The sequence below is a fragment of the Aristolochia californica genome, unplaced genomic scaffold (genome assembly GCF_029961685.1).
Source record: "Aristolochia californica isolate CCGP_79_NKW_82.1479 unplaced genomic scaffold, dmAriCali1.0.hap1 SCAF_11, whole genome shotgun sequence".
Taxonomy (NCBI): domain Eukaryota; kingdom Viridiplantae; phylum Streptophyta; class Magnoliopsida; order Piperales; family Aristolochiaceae; genus Aristolochia; species Aristolochia californica.
Genome location: NW_027181782.1, coordinates 35552140 through 35567323, shown reverse-complemented (window position 1 = coordinate 35567323; position 15184 = coordinate 35552140). Strand labels below are relative to the sequence as shown.

At 41.5% G+C, this 15184-nt stretch overlaps 4 protein-coding genes across 5 annotated transcripts; 1 reads left to right on the top strand and 3 right to left on the bottom strand.

The window, feature by feature from the left end:
* The first annotated feature begins 347 nt into the window (after window positions 1–347).
* On the top strand, window positions 348–1599 carry LOC137943873 (uncharacterized). Its single transcript, XM_068789298.1, has 2 exons — window positions 348–657; window positions 803–1599. The coding sequence occupies exons 1-2, from the start codon at window positions 348–350 to the stop codon at window positions 1597–1599; spliced, it is 1107 nt and encodes a 368-aa protein (XP_068645399.1).
* A 675-nt stretch (window positions 1600–2274) lies between these two features.
* Window positions 2275–5567, bottom strand: LOC137944415 (uncharacterized). The gene is made up of 6 exons (XM_068790095.1): window positions 5410–5567; window positions 4953–5023; window positions 3287–3335; window positions 3075–3181; window positions 2896–2978; window positions 2275–2797 (listed from the first exon to the last, which is right to left on the bottom strand). The coding sequence occupies exons 1-6, from the start codon at window positions 5456–5458 to the stop codon at window positions 2449–2451; spliced, it is 708 nt and encodes a 235-aa protein (XP_068646196.1). The 5' UTR covers window positions 5459–5567; the 3' UTR covers window positions 2275–2448.
* Window positions 5568–6172: 605 nt separating this feature from the next.
* LOC137943872 (abietadienol/abietadienal oxidase-like) lies at window positions 6173–8457 on the bottom strand. Its single transcript, XM_068789297.1, has 9 exons — window positions 8234–8457; window positions 7763–8087; window positions 7524–7673; window positions 7192–7431; window positions 6990–7076; window positions 6800–6878; window positions 6568–6689; window positions 6356–6483; window positions 6173–6260 (listed from the first exon to the last, which is right to left on the bottom strand). The coding sequence occupies exons 1-9, from the start codon at window positions 8455–8457 to the stop codon at window positions 6173–6175; spliced, it is 1443 nt and encodes a 480-aa protein (XP_068645398.1).
* A 3070-nt stretch (window positions 8458–11527) lies between these two features.
* On the bottom strand, window positions 11528–15129 carry LOC137944680 (uncharacterized). Of its 2 annotated transcripts, XM_068790395.1 has the most exons (6): window positions 14276–15129; window positions 13990–14088; window positions 13508–13685; window positions 12616–12713; window positions 12008–12069; window positions 11528–11911 (listed from the first exon to the last, which is right to left on the bottom strand). In XM_068790395.1, exons 1-6 carry the CDS (start codon window positions 14789–14791, stop codon window positions 11785–11787), a joined length of 1080 nt encoding a protein of 359 aa, XP_068646496.1. In that variant the 5' UTR covers window positions 14792–15129; the 3' UTR covers window positions 11528–11784. The 2 variants fall into 2 exon arrangements, with proteins under 2 accessions (XP_068646496.1, XP_068646497.1); XM_068790396.1 differs by lacking the exon at window positions 13990–14088.
* Window positions 15130–15184: the final 55 nt, after the last annotated feature.

Below are 15184 nucleotides of genomic sequence, written 5' to 3'. Positions count from 1 at the left end.
ACCCGCCGTTCCAGCTCCATGTCGCCTGCTTGGATCACGATGTGACTCGGTGGTTTCCTGAAATTTTTTATGTTGACCATCTTCATCTCGTTCACCTCTCTGTCTATACATTGTGGTAAGAGAATTTCCTTGAGATTCCAAACCTCTTTAAGAAATTCCAAATCTAAGAAGTTAGTACAGACTGTAATTAAAGACGCTTTGACCTACAGATTTCAATATATTTCCATCGAGGATGGAGGCGATTCTATAAATAGGACGGTAGAGTAACGTTGCAGTTCATCCCTGAGCTTTGGGTGAGCGAGTGTTAGTGTAAGCAGTAGCTGTGTCTGTTAGTGCGAGTGTCATCCATGGAGCCTCGCAGTAGTTCTGTGCTCTCCCTTGCCTTGCTCCTCGTTTCCTTGATGGCTGTGGCCCATGCCGACCTCTACGGCAACCCGTCGCCGCCGCCTCCATCGGGTCCTGCCCCACCTCCACCGTTCAAGGTGGCAGGGAAGCCATTCCCTCCTCAGCATTCCCTCTGCGACAACCGCAGTAGCAAATGTTTTGGGAAGGATATTAAGTGCCCAAAGCAGTGCCCGGAGTTCAAACCAGCTGATCCCACTGCCAAGGCTTGCTTCGTAGACTGCAACTCTCCCAAGTGTGAAGCTGTTTGCAGAAGTAAGTGCTGAGTAGTACTGTCTGATCTCTTCTGTTAACTGCTCTTTTTCTTCCTTCCTCTCTCTTGGTCATGTACATAGTAGCAGCAGATAGACTGGTAATAAATAGAAGGAATTAATGTGAATGTATATATATGTGACTGCAGACCGGAAGCCCAACTGCGAGGGAATCGGAGCAGCCTGCTTCGACCCAAGATTCATCGGAGGAGACGGCATCATGTTCTACTTCCACGGCAAAGCTAACCAGACCTTCACATTGGTCTCCGACACCCACATTCACATCAACGCCCGCTTCATCGGCCGTCGTCCCGAAGGAAGGGCACGCGACAACACCTGGATCCAGGCTGTGGGTATCATGTTCGGCACCCACACCTTCACCTTGGCCGCCAAGAAGGTCGCCCAATGGGAGGACGCCGTCGACCAGTTCGACTTCTCCTACGACGGTACCCCACTCAGCATGGACGTCGGCCATCTGACCTCTTGGACAGCACCCAATAGCCCACTCTCTCTCGAGCGTACAGCCCCCGTCAACAGCATCACCCTTACCCTCCCAGAAGTCGCCGAGATCTCCGTCAGCATCGTCCCCATCACAAAGGAAGACGACCGCGTCCACAACTATCAGATACCCGCCAACGACTGCTTCGCCCACCTGGAGGTGCAATTTAAGTTCTTCAACCTGTCGGAGAAAGTGGAAGGAGTGCTGGGTCAGACTTATCGTCCCGAGTTTGCGAACCCGGTGAAGAGGGGTGTTTCCATGCCCATCATGGGTGGGGAGCACAAGTACAAGACCTCCGCTTTGCTCTCCCCCGACTGCGGCTTCTGCGTTTTCTCGCCGGAGACTTCACCCCTGACAGCCGCCAAACTTCTGTCCTTGGACCCATCTGCCACCATCGACTGCACTAGCAAGATGAGCAACGGCCGTGGAATCGTCTGCCGCCGATAGAATATTCATACGTTCCTTCTTAATCGACAGGAATGGGAGGAAAGTTTACCGGGAGAAATCGAAAGAGAAAATAAAAAAAATAAAATAAAGAATAGGGAATAATGAACAGTAAGGCATTTGGTTTTGCAGAAGGCAGTGTAGAGTCGTCATTAGTCCAAGAATCCACTGCCAAGTGTGAATTTGGAGGGAGATTCGTCTTTGCAGAAACTCTAACGACGTTCCCGTAGGATTCTCGTCTCTCTCTTCTCTCTTTCTCTGTATCTGTCTGAAGTTGTAGCTCAGGATCATTTTCATAGCGCTTGCGTAATTTGTAGCCATTAAATCGGAAGTAATAAAAAGCCACTTTTGATTAGCAGAATCCAGTGCGGGCATTGTATCTTGTCTTAAAGAGTTGGTGAATGAACCACAACAATTTCATTTTTCCTTTTGGGCTCGCTGGGATCATCTTCCACAGTTTCTACTACATAATCAATCCCCCCACTTCGTTTCCAACTGTGGATAGATTTGCTTTTTTGTTAAGAACTCTTGTAACTAGATAATACCTTCATCGGAGTAACCCTGACTTCTCTTCTGACTTCTCTCAATTTCTTCTGACTTAATTATCGAGCTGATGAGAATGATCACGTGCATGAGTTATATCACCTTCAAGGTAATGTCTGCTTACAAAAGCAGCTCTAAGCAAAAAAATCCAGTGCCAACAAATTTAAAATTTTGAAAAAGGAGACTTAGCTTCTTCTCATACGCCAGTACAAAAACTAACACTGAGATTCAACCTGCACATCGCTCCCAGCGTTTTCACTTCTTTCCCTTCAAATGAAATGTAAGGGAACACAAAAAACAGTCTATTCACTAATCATCATCATCATCATCTGAATTTTCATAAGCTAAGCCCAGTAAACTCTTGACAGGATTCTGTGGGTTGGTCCCTGTTGTGGTCTCCTTGCTTGACCTTGGGGAAGGGCTCCCTTCAGCCAAATTTTGACTCATTTTCTCACTAGCTGATGTTTGAAGAGCTGAAACGTGACTTGATTCATTACCATTTTCTGCTTTTCGACATGATGGAGCTGGGCTTGTCTGATTTGCATTTGGTGAATCTTGACTAGCTGAAGCTGGGCTGGATTGACCACCATCAGACGGGCTTGTTACTCTTTGCCGTTTTGGTTTGATCGCCACCATACCCTTTAGGAGGTCCTGTTGTCTGTACTTTCACAAATTAAAAATTATGACAAGATAAAAGAGGGAGTTGAATAAATCGAACATAAAAGGTAGAGAATGAGACATGAGGCCAAATTGTACCTGATGCCACTTTTTGGCTTGGGTTCCACACGTAATGGCAGAGGCAGCGAAGCAGGTGAAGAATCGGCCAACCTTGCTGCTTTGTGTCTGATAGTTAAGGAAAACAAAGTAACTCAAAAGTAAAGTTTCTTAAAATGATTATAATAAAACTTTAGAAAGTAACAACTGCCCAAGGATATCTTAAAAGCATCAAATGCTCGTTTCTCTGTTCGTCGTAATAGGCGCTCAGCATCCTCCTCAGCTTCCATCTGTTCCTTGAGATACAGCAAGTCATCACTATCCAAAGCTGCATTTGAATTCAAGCACAACTTTAACCTCAATAAAGTGGCAAAAATAAATTAGAATCACGTATCTTTGGATGTGCATGCTTATGTTGAGACAGAACAAATACCGCCTCTGCCATGAAGGTATCCTCCACGTTCTCCGGCAACCTCCTGCATCTGCTTGCATCAACAGCCCGGTAGGAGAAGCCATGATCCCTGCCGGGGCATGTTATCAGCAACTCCATTCCAAAATTAAATGCAGTGGAATGGAAATACAAATACCTACAGTATGCCAAAAACCCACAAGGAAGAGATGAACTCAAAATCTTCCTAACACTGGAGAAGGCTTGCTCCAACTTACCAACCCAAATCTTTACACCTTTGGACTAGCTATAACTACCCTACAGCTATACCATATCAAATCGGAACCCGATGCAACCAGCAGACCCAACTCAACCCAATGTTACAAGGACCACCCTGAATTTTCTAGGTTGGCTAGCCATCCCTAACCAAACCTTTGAAAGTCATTATTTCTACACAAAGGATTCCAAACAAATCAATAATAAGAAAAAAGAACAAAATGGCACTTCCTTCAATCCAGTATAGAAAACTAATAGAGAAAAAAATAAAGCAAATAAATCCTTTTTCCTCAAGAAAGCTAATTCTAGCATGACTTTTTTCTTTCTGCTTCTTCCATTCACAATTTCTCCATAACAAGAATATTAAATAAACCACATGAAAAGGCTGCCGACTTTCAACTGTAATAGACCTCTTAAGTCATAATATAATACAGTTTAGGGCCTCCCTGAGACTCATCAACAGTCACGCAATCACATAAAGCAAACAAAATCGGAAGAACAGCCTCCACTAGGCCAATGGACAATACACCCTCTTTTAAAAAAAATTCCAAATATTGCTCACATGGATCAAAGGTATGCGCATTAGAAAATCACACTAGAACACTCTTTTTTAACCAAAAACTTGCAATTTTGTCCTTATCGAGCTAATTTGATGGTTGGTACTAAAAGTCAAGCTGCTGATTTTCATATCAATTTTTTTTTTAATTTTTTTTCACATCAAGACTGAAGAAACAGGTAAGCGATACCTTCTCCAAACATTGTTATTCTTTGGAAGATTTTTCTGTAAAAGAAAATATAATCATACTTGTATAATCAAGCAGATTGCAGTTAGAACATGATGTTTTTTCTTTCTTCTACATTAAAGTTTTAACCCATTTTCCTTTCTGCATATATAATTATATATATTGAACAAAAACATACTCTGTGGGTAATCAAACTAGTGGACTGCCACAATAAAACAAGGGAGACATGGTTTACGCTCTACCACCAATTATAGACTATAGTATAAAGCCATTTAAGAGCTCCTTCAAAATCAAACCAGAGTTTAAGGTATAAAAGTTTCACTGGACCAGGAAATCCTGCAAGTCTTGTAGGATATCAATAACAGAAAATGAACTTGAATCTTTTAGCGGGTTAGCTTGGAATATTGAGATAAAGCAGGCTACATCCAAGAAAGGCAATATCCTCCACGAGCACATACAAGAGAAAGTTCTATTTTTTACTGAACTAACAGTGAAACAAGAAGCACACAGGAGCACATTCCATTCGAATATAACAAGGCTTATCAGCTCTCACTGAATAAAACAGCTGAATTTAACTAAAAACTGAATCTTCTTCTCACTTTGACATCAAACAGTAACTATTCACTCTCTCATATTTCATCAAAGAACTAACGCAAGCAACAGAGTGGCAATAGAAGGGCCGATTCGCTAACCTTTGCCACCATACGTTGGAAAGTGATGTCTTCATCGTCGATCTTATCCTTTCCCTTTCCCAATTTTTTATCTGAAAGGGAGACTTTCTCAGATCAGTTCAAGCACGGAATAAAAGCGAGAAATAAGAAACTTCCACAGCGCGAAAGCAGAGAACACAGAGTTGGCGCTGTGTATCTCCTCCACGACAAGAGAACGAAGCACCAACAGAGACAGTTAAGAATCAATGAGAACAAAAAAATGTATTGGAAGATGATCTTTTTCTCGTCCAATTCTATGCGCCACAAAGGAACAAATTCAACGCTAAAAAGGGAATATGGAGAAAAGGGCAAGTCCCGAGAGAGGAAATTAAATAAAACCTCACAATCCATCAGTATTACAATTGAAGAAGGGGGGGAAATATGAAACAGAAACACGGAAGAACAAGCATACGGATGAGAAGAAAAGAGACAAAAATACCTTTGGGATCGCTGAGATTGGTATATTCTCGAACTTCTCTCCCCGCCATGATCGATAAAATTCAAATAATGGAACAAAGACGATCTTCTGAATGATAGCTAATCGATTGCAAATCTGACTCGTAACATCCAGGGGGTGAATTGAGCGGACAACGAGACCTAAAATGAGGCACAGGGGCAGGGGCGGTGACGGACCAAGATGTCCAAGATTTAATTACTTTTGCCCCCCCGACAAATATTAAAAATTACTTACGTCTCCAAGTAAACCGTTGATTACTACTGTAAACCCCTGGCGTTTTAATGTCAACTCTCGACCTGGAGAGGCAACCGGGCCCGGTCCAAATTGGTTCAATCGGTGTCAACCACCGGTTCAGATGTTGAAAAAAAAATCCAAATATGAAATTTTTTTGCCCTTTGCTTTTCCTCCTGAATATTATTGCCAGCATAAATTCACTCTCAAAAGTGATTAAAGAGAAAGAACAATGGTTGGATCATACACTTCCAACTCGGTAAATATTTACAAGTAGTTCTTCAAGTACATTAATGGCCACGGAAAAAAAATTATACTTTTGATGATTCAACTCGAACCAGGCTAAAAGTGAAGTTCATAGAAAGACCCTAGAAACTAGAACATACAAACAGCTTCCTTCTTTATGCTCGAGTATGGTTACAGTTTCAGTACAACAACAAAAAAAAAAAACTGTATATCTCTACAAACTACAAAGATTATAATAGATAACATTGGTTCTTCTGGGTGAGCATCCCTACTGCCGTGTTAAGCTGATCTGAAATCCATTGACTAGTCGAGCTGAGGGGAAGAAGGACATCTCGTCCTCCTTTAGTTGCGTCCACCTGCTCAAATTAACCCACAAAGGATGAGGAGTTGATTCTGACTGATCTAATCAGTAACAATAAATATTATCTGTGAGAGAGAGGATGGTAAAAACCTGTATCTGGCAGCGAAATAATGGAGGAAGAGAGCTATTTGAAGTCTGGACAATTCAGCTCCTGGGCAAAACCGAGCTCCGCCACCAAAGGGAGCATAGAAGGGGCTACTTCTCCAGTTTCTCTTGTCCTACACAACAAGTTCGAACTATTAGATCAGAATTCATTGCAGACAGCCATGAAAGCAACATGTTGGAATGGCTACAAGTTATACCTGGTTCTCGGATTCCTTCCACCTCCATGGATTGAAATCAAGAGCACCCTTGTAGAAGCTCTCATCCAAGTGCACTGCTGAAAGGAATGGAACCACAAAGCACCCTTTCGGAATTACATAACCTGAAGGCAATCATCAAGTAACTGAGGAAATGGACTTTCGAATTCAACAACAACGTTCCTGAAACAGCAAACTGAGTTGTAAAATGTTGCGAGAATGCTTAATTAATCACCTTGATATTCAACATCTTCCATGGCTTCTCTCATTAACCAGATTGCGATGCCCCCTATTCGCAGTGTTTCATCAATGACCTGAAGATTTTCACTTTAGCAAGTAAGAATTTTCATCTTTTACAGACTATATTAGCAGATATATTCCTTCGGAAATTCGCTCTTATCTATGTGAATACTTTGATGACTTACACATTGCGTGAACGGCATAGCTTTGTAGTCCTCCCATGTGAGCATCGGGTCGCCATTGGTATCCCTTCTTAAGCTCTCCTGCTCGGCCTGTGTACGTATTACGAATCGTATTTAATTAAAGAGAGTATGTTAGAGTTTCTGGTTGAGATTTCAATATAAACTAACCACCAGTTCTGCTTTTCTGTACATATTCTGTTCTTACCAATAGCTGCTTGAGTGCCGCTGGACACTTGGTTAGGAAATAGACGGCAAAAAGCATGGTTTTGGCTGTTGTTTCGTTCCCTGCGAAGAGTAAATTGATGATGAAGTCTGCAATAGCTTCGTCTGGTAAGTGTTCCTCTTCCAGTAATCGGGCAAGGACTCCGTTGCTAACTTCTGATGCTGCTCCTTGCCTCCTAACCTCGATGATCTTATTAATCTTGCTAATGATAGTTTCCCTAGCCTGAAATATTAAACAAAATCATGTACAAATTAAACATAGAGAAAGCTGATAAAGAAGACGAAGGAATGCTGTTACGTGAACAATGTTGTCACCTTCATGGCAGTGTAGTAAGCAAAACCCGGCAATTTGATTGGAACAGAGAGGCAGCCATCGACGAAATCAGAGAACAAGCCAGCCATCTCGTTGACTTCGGACTCGCTGGAAACTCCCAGGAGTTGATTAACCATCAGATTGATGGCCAACTGCATGAACAAATCGGGACAAACTAATGACTTTCATAACCAAGGTCTAACAGTAAGATCCGATGAATGAAGAAGAAAGGAAGTCGGACCTTCCTACAGACATCCTGAAGACAAATGACCTGGTTGTCCTGGAATTGGTCCAGGGTTTTGAGCATAACTATCTGAATGTCCTCCAAGAAGTGAAACTTTAGCTTCTCCATCCTCATCATGTTCACAGCGATTCCATGGAGTTTGCGCTGTTGCTCTCCCTGAACTGTGATCACGCCGTTCTTCCCCACCAAATCTCTGAAAGACTTGGGATAACATGACTTGAAGAGCTTCCCCTCGTTTCCCATTACATACCGATTAAACATGGGATCTGCTGAGACCACCGCTTGTTTTCCGAACACCCGACATGAAAATATCCTTCCATATCTGCAACCAGAGAAAACGAGAATTATTTCAAGCTCGATGACAGCTCTTATTAACCAAACCAGTCCTGGGGATTTCAAGCCCTCTTACTTGCACAAAATATCAAAAAACTAGTTCTACTTCGTCATGACCTATATATGTATTATTACCTTCTAACCTGCTCTTCCACGAAACGAGGGGGGTGTGAACTCGCAACAGCCAAGTACCAGCCAATGCTGTGGCCGATCAAAGGCCACCCTTTACTTCCCGGCGGCAGTTTCGAAGGAATTTTGCTCCTTTTTCGATCTTCGAGCAGCTGCACCAAAATCACGATGAAGAAGAAGACAAGTACAGCGATGGAGATGGTCCAAGCGTCCAAGTACTCGTCTCCCATTTCTGCACTAGGAGATCGATGAGCAGGTCTCACAACAACTCTTTGTTCCAGCAGAGATCAGACCTGGTACCTATAAAAAGAAGTAAACCAATTAATCTCGCAAAATAATGTCCCGATTAACTAAGAATCGCTTTCAGTTAACGTGCTCTTTTTTAAACCACTGGAACCAGCAAGAGGCCATGAGTAAATGAAGAGAATGGTCTTGTTGATGCAACCTTCTGATATTCAAAACCACGTCGCATTAAGTTGCGAATTAATCTATATCTGGAAGTCATCAACGCTTGCTAACAGAACAATAATTCAAGTATAGAGAAATAGCAGAAATCCCGCATTCCATGGATGTGTGCATCAGACTCTTCCCTCAGGCCATACTTAAACAAATTTGTCGTAAAAAAATGGCGGTCTCGTCGTTGATACAGTTGTTATGATTGTGAGACACGTCTGTTATGAGTACAACCAGTAGAAGAAAGTGAACGCCGTTTCTTTACTTGAAATACTTTCTAGAGAACAAGCTCGATATAATAGCAAGAAGGGAGAATCTCTTAATGAAAACCGTAATCCCGTCTGTTAATTTGCTCCATTTACTTTAAATCTAGTTTAAAGCTTATGTGATTAAGCTTAGTGACACCAGATATTCTTCCTTCAGAGTGTCTAACAGTTTCCGAATCCTATTTAATGATGGTTAAGAGATTGACTACGTAGCAGAAACTTTTGTAAGACGTAAAACCTGAAAAAGAATGTGAGACCAGTACTTTCGTCACTAACCTCAGAATCGGAGATGAACCAGCAAGAAATGAAGCTTTTCTTAAGAATGTACGAACTGGGTCAGTCGTTTCTGCTGCATGAAACAGTGGGAAGAGCAGTTTGCTTTGACAAAGAAGCAGAGGGCGCTATCTGATAGAACGAAGAGAAAGATGCAGAGCTTAAATAGAGGAGTGCGGTGTCGTAAGCAAGTCGGTGAGAAGCACCAAATCCTCCAAACGTGGGAAACAAGTTGACCTCCATTTCCGTGTTTCATCTTATCGTTTCAAGTCGACATTTTTATACCTTTTTGTTTGATTTTGAACTTGTCAAGTCCGTAGACAAATCACCATATCCTAGATTGTTTTTGTGTCATTTCTATATTTCCGTGGTTGAAATCTAGATTGGTATTTACTGCTCTCAACCAAATTTCTCATGAGCACGACGAGATGATGCAACTTGCCTCCTCTCTCCCTTCCGAGAAGTTTCTGGTTCAAGGTAGCCTCTCATTTCTCATTACTGGGGAAATGTGTAGGTTTTTTTAATAACAGTTCAGCGAGGATTAAAGAAGAAGACGAAACAGGGGGGGACAGACCGTTGCTGCTTAAATTTCGTTTTTGACCGCCGCGTCTCTCCTGTAATTCTGTTAATAAAAGAACTGCTCTTATCGGCTGAGTTTGGTCAAGAAGCAGGCACCTGAATTACGGGCGGGAGGCGGGTGAGAACCCCATTTCGAAGGGTCGGTATATACACAGCCATGATCTTCACGCTTCTGCAGATAATTTCGATAAAAAAATCAACATTGTTTCCGCAAGTGTTTCCAGACAAATGATGAAGTTCTACGGCGATTCGACGTGCGAAAAATCCTTTAGATCGTGTTGCAAGGAATCCGATACAGAATATTTCAAATGGAAGTCAGTGGACAGATTTAATCCCAAAAGTAAGTAAGAAATTAAATTGAAATCTATGTCCAACATGATTAAATTCTATATCCCTTTCTTAGGATCTGAGTGAATCTGGTCATCGTAGATTTTCTTTTTAGGAAAAGCAGAGAGAAAAAAAAAAGAATGTAGTGTGATAAACGCAAGAAATTTTAATCTTCGTTTAGATAAGTTGATTGGAACTCGCAGGAAAGGAAAGAATGAGGAAATGGGGATTCTATTCTACTGTCTACCGACGTATGAAGACAAGAAAGTGAGGAAGAACACGTTAGAGCATCACTTTCGTCTATTTTCTGTCTTTCAGCGCGTATTACAATAATTGAATACCATTATTGGCCTCTCCGCCATCCCCGTGAGGCTTCTCTTCTGCTTCATGAAAGGTAGCCCAGGCCCCAAGTATCTGTTGTCCTCCCCAAGGAGAAAACTCTGCTTTGTGCTTTTGTAGTTAGCCGACCTAAACTATTCTTTACTGGTAGAGAGAGCTTGGGACTTTCTGCTTACCTACTGAATTCAAGGTACCTCCACAAAGTCCAAACTCCTTGTTCAAAACGAAACTGGGGGAATTAAATAAAGCAGTTTCTCTGCGGAGCACAGCTCAATAAAGCTGTCAATCATTCTTCTCCAAACAAACAACAATCTGGTGGTCAGACTTGCGGAACTTCAAAGCCTACAGCTGGGTAGCTTGGCATCACCACCACCACTGATGCAAGCAGAAACAGGGTAAAGGCGAAGAATATGATATCAATTTTCATCTCACTCTGTTTTTTCCAATTAAAAGAAGAAAACAATAAATGCGCAAAAGTAAGATCTAATGTAAGCTAAGACTGATGTTTATTTTATGTAACCACGTGGGAATGGGTTGAACGGATACCGGACATTGTCGGCATTTTCTGGTGCATCCAACTAGCCGGGGAATGCGCATACCGATTACGTACCATCCACCATTTGATTGAAGTAAATAGCCATTTACCGTTGATGATTTTTTATTGGGAAGGCTGTCTTGGGGGAAGAACCCGGTGGTTCCATTTTCTAAGCTTGAGCCACACTCCCAGGCCTCCCAATTTTAGTCGCAGTAGCTAGATATCCAGTAAAAACCAATTCTGTTTACAAATCCTGACATAACCCAGAGCTCAGATAGCTGGATTCTTGCAGATCATGTCTGAAATGAAAATATCAGGGAGGCCTCCTACAATGCAATCTATCAATAGCACAGTTGCAGCAAAAAAACCAGTAACTACTTTCGAGTTAATGCAAGCTCTAGTGATAGCATGACTAGCATAACTGATAAAACTGAGAGCCACCCACGTCAAGGTTCCTTCATTTCCTACTTGTGAGTATTATCACCATAAGACTTCATAACCATGCATCAAAGTGAACAGGATAACAAGGTTGCTAAAGATAAGTGAGTGTAAGACAGTGACAGACTGCTTCAAAACTTTTTCTTGGGCTAATTTGTTCAAACCTTCAACGTTGACAATTAAGATTTGCTTACACTCTTCCTCAAGATTGTGTTACTCCCAACAATGTTACACACAACTTTCATCAACAGGTATAACAAGCCTTACGCCCCCTGCGATCATCACCTCTGGGCAAATGTGGCATGAATCAAGAAGTGGATGTTGTTCTCTCATCTGTCTTTAAAATCTCACCCATCATTTGGTTTTTTCAAGTTAGTCTCTTCTTCCGAATCGGAACCATCAATCATCTTTTCAAGAGAACCGACATCACCAGCCTCAGAGAGTGTATGAAACCGAAGTATATCAGCGTCCTCACTGAAGACAAGCAAAGCAATTTTGAAGGAAACATATCAACACAATGAACACAATGGGTTAAAGAATACAAAGGACAACACTACTTTGGAGCCATACTCTGTCACTCCAAATATATCTTTGATTATTAAAGAGCTGTCTCTTGAGCAGAACTCTGGGAGCTAAAACAGAGCAAAACATAAGAAAATTAATTAAGCAATTAGAAGTTTTTAACACAGTAGACCAATATATACAGCACAACATAGTGGGCGAGGGCAAACTTGCCTGGGAATGAGAATCAATTCTGTGAAAATATCTTTTTTGGTAGAAAAAGAAATAAATTTATTAGGAAGGAGGGATACTCATGTAATTCAACAAATAACTACAAGCTCTTTGGCTCCTCCTCTGACCTTGCCTTGGCATCATTTTTTGTGGGGTCTTGTTCATTTTATTTTTATCTTTTATTTGCGTACTCTTTCCTCCCTCAGGAGCTCCCTTAAAGGATTCCACCTTCTCATTTAAAAAAAAAAAAAAAAAAAAAGCACTATAGCTCCTTGCTTTAAATTTTGAAATATAACAGAACTCCTGTTAAAAGAGAATCTTTAACACGTACCTTTAATAAAAGCTCTGTTACAGTGCCATGGAGATTAATATCCAGCAACTGTTGTATCCAGAAGAAAAGAAGAGGAAAATAGAACTTAAAAGAAGGAAGTTGAACAGCACAATACCTCAGCAAGATAAAGAATCTTTCCAAAGAGTGTCTGAACAGCTATTTTTCGTTGGAGACCTTTTTCAGTAAATCCAGAAGCATCCATTACAACCGGACCTGAAAAAAAAACAAAAGCATAATGAGAAACCTAGGACATTGAGCAGATTGCATATACATGTTTTATTTTCTTCATGGGACAAAACCTTCACATCAAGGCTTTTAGCTGCTAAGTCACATGACAGATCGAGTATTATAATACTGTAAATATAAGATATGCAATACAGCAGTCTATCAGACCTTAAAGCTTTTGTGAAGGATACCAGCAGCTTTCTTCCTTTCCATAGGTATTTATTTTCTCCATTAAATTGACTAAAGACTTATGACTCTTAGGACTTCAAATTGCGACGATATCCAGGAAGAAAATTGCAAAAATAAATGCACCTACAGCCCTAACGAATTTGAACAGGTATGTTCAGTTACTTCATTGCTGCTGTAACCATTCAACACTACTTTTTTTCTTTTCATACTTTTTGTTGGTAAAAGACTCGTCACCCTCAGGCATGTCTCAAGCTAGTTATCTAGGAACAGGAGAGGGTTGATGGTGGATGAAAGTCCAACATTGGTTATAGGCTTGCAAGATCCTGTACTTGTTAATTGGAAAAAAAGGCTTCCCAATATCGATCGGTCATCTTGCGAAGGACTTGGGCCACTTGGCGCAACTTCAATGCATCTTACTGCTAAGGCTACTCTTATCCTGTTGTTTCCCTTAGTGTTCCCCCTCAATTATGTTTTGATGTAGGTAATTGGCTTCCTGGGTTCATACTTAGGAGGAGCAACACTTGTAGCCGCACAACAGAATTTAAAGATGGCCATAAGACAGAGAAATAGACATAATGTAAGTCTCAAATTACCTAACTCCTTCACAATTCTCCTTGAGGTTTCATTTAGAACTTCTGAAACTTTAGCATCTTCTAGCATTGTAAATCTTCTAAGATGGATAAGGTCCAGAACTAAGTCAGGATTGAAGGGCTTTTCATTCAGGGCATATCTTATGTACTTTCTCAGAATTTCCTCCATGCTAAAACCTGTCTGAAAAGACACCCGTGTTAAACCTCATCTGGAAACCTGATGCAATGGCTTTAGGATGCCAAAATAGATGGATCAGGGATTGCAATCATCCACCAAATCCATCAGCCTAAGCCTAAGTTTCTGTGATAAAACAATTATAGAGAAAAATAATAATCATGAGATTGTAATTCTAAAAGGTATGTCAATTACGACTTCAATGAGGCACTTGCCACTAAAAATATGCAAGTTGAAGCAGTAGTAATTCATTCTTATTGTGCTCTAAAAGGTGGTTATTGCGGAAGTAAAGAAAAGCTCCATGTCATACCTTTTGCATAAAGCCCTTAAGAGCCCCCTGTTCCACTTCATCTCTTCCCTTTTGAAACAACTCGTCCAATGATTTCACTAGCATACTGTTCTTATTCCTCTAATCATAAAAGTTGAGAAAAACACAACATGAGCATTTGGACTCCTATCCAAAGATAGACTCAATTAATGTATTGATTTACACTATTTCACATCACCAGAGAAAAACAAAAGCCTTCTAAAAGACATTAATACTGTACTTCTGACGGAGAACAAAAGTTGGAAATTAGATAAACAAAAGCACTCACCAGCTTCTTTCTCTTGAACTTTGGAGAACCGTACTTCCTAATTGTCTTTATGACGGCGATGACGAATGAGAGACCCACATAGGCTAAGGGGACGGCGAGAATCCAAGGCAAGGAACTCTGACCCACCCTGGGCCCCGGAATGGCTTGGGTCACGGTGCCGGTGAACTCGACTAGGTCCAAGGCCTTCTCTTGAATCCAGGGAAGCTCCTCCTCCACCTCCTCTTCTTCTACTTGTTCTACTTCTACTTTAGATGCTTCTTTAGTCTTGGATGACTGGCTAGACGTTTTTGCGTAGACAGTTTTAGCAAGTTCATCTGTCTTAGCTTTTGCCATTACTAAAATAGGGGTTCTCTGTCCCTGTCTGCGAATCCTAGGAAGAGAAGGAACGACCGAGAGAAAGGAGGAGAATGGTGAAGAGGAGGTGCAGCTGCGTAGCTGCTGCGAATTCGGGAGCAACTTAGCGTCCGCGGGGCCTGCGCAGGCCATTAGCAAGAGCTTCTGAGATTGAGTAGCCATGGACAAGAATTGGTGGGACAGTGGAGTGGAGAAGCGCAGAGTCTTCCTTCTTCGCCAACCGGGTCAGGTCGGCCTTTCCCCTCTTGTTATCATTGCGGAGTTAGCGAAAACAAGAAACCGATGAAAGCCATGCATACAGACTGGCCCATTTTCTTTGGTGACCCAACAGCTCCCTTGCTGGATGCGAAGAAAATTTTAACTTTGCGCCTCCAATCAACTGAAAATTCCTTATGCTTTCTTGAGCAGGGGGGGGATCTTAGTTTCTTCCAACAGCTCCTGCGTAAAATGATTTGTTCGCACTACCACTCACTCCATCTCGACTTACATCGTAGATAGAATTCATAGCTCACACATTTCAGTACGAAAGTCTCACTCACTACAGCTATCTTAGAA

Excerpts from the sequence above, each read along its gene's own strand:
- LOC137944415 (XM_068790095.1), bottom strand. The coding sequence starts at position 5,458 with ATGGCGGGGAGAGAAGTTCGAGAATATACCAATCTCAGCGATCCCAAA. Across the intron at positions 5,024-5,409 it reads CAATCTCAGCGATCCCAAAG|ATAAAAAATTGGGAAAGGGA; the intron begins GTATTTTTGTCT and ends TCTCCCTTTCAG. Across the intron at positions 2,798-2,895 it reads AAGCCAAAAAGTGGCATCAG|ACAACAGGACCTCCTAAAGG; the intron begins GTACAATTTGGC and ends GTGAAAGTACAG.
- LOC137943872 (XM_068789297.1), bottom strand. The coding sequence starts at position 8,457 with ATGGGAGACGAGTACTTGGACGCTTGGACCATCTCCATCGCTGTACTT. Across the intron at positions 7,674-7,762 it reads TTCAGGATGTCTGTAGGAAG|TTGGCCATCAATCTGATGGT; the intron begins GTCCGACTTCCT and ends TTGTTCATGCAG. Across the intron at positions 6,261-6,355 it reads TATTTCGCTGCCAGATACAG|GTGGACGCAACTAAAGGAGG; the intron begins GTTTTTACCATC and ends TAATTTGAGCAG.
- LOC137943873 (XM_068789298.1), top strand. The coding sequence starts at position 348 with ATGGAGCCTCGCAGTAGTTCTGTGCTCTCCCTTGCCTTGCTCCTCGTT. Across the intron at positions 658-802 it reads GTGTGAAGCTGTTTGCAGAA|ACCGGAAGCCCAACTGCGAG; the intron begins GTAAGTGCTGAG and ends ATGTGACTGCAG.
- LOC137944680 (XM_068790395.1), bottom strand. The coding sequence starts at position 14,791 with ATGGCTACTCAATCTCAGAAGCTCTTGCTAATGGCCTGCGCAGGCCCC. Across the intron at positions 14,089-14,275 it reads AGTTCAAGAGAAAGAAGCTG|AGGAATAAGAACAGTATGCT; the intron begins GTGAGTGCTTTT and ends TTTTATGATTAG. Across the intron at positions 12,714-13,507 it reads GAGAATTGTGAAGGAGTTAG|GTCCGGTTGTAATGGATGCT; the intron begins GTAATTTGAGAC and ends TTTTTTTTTCAG.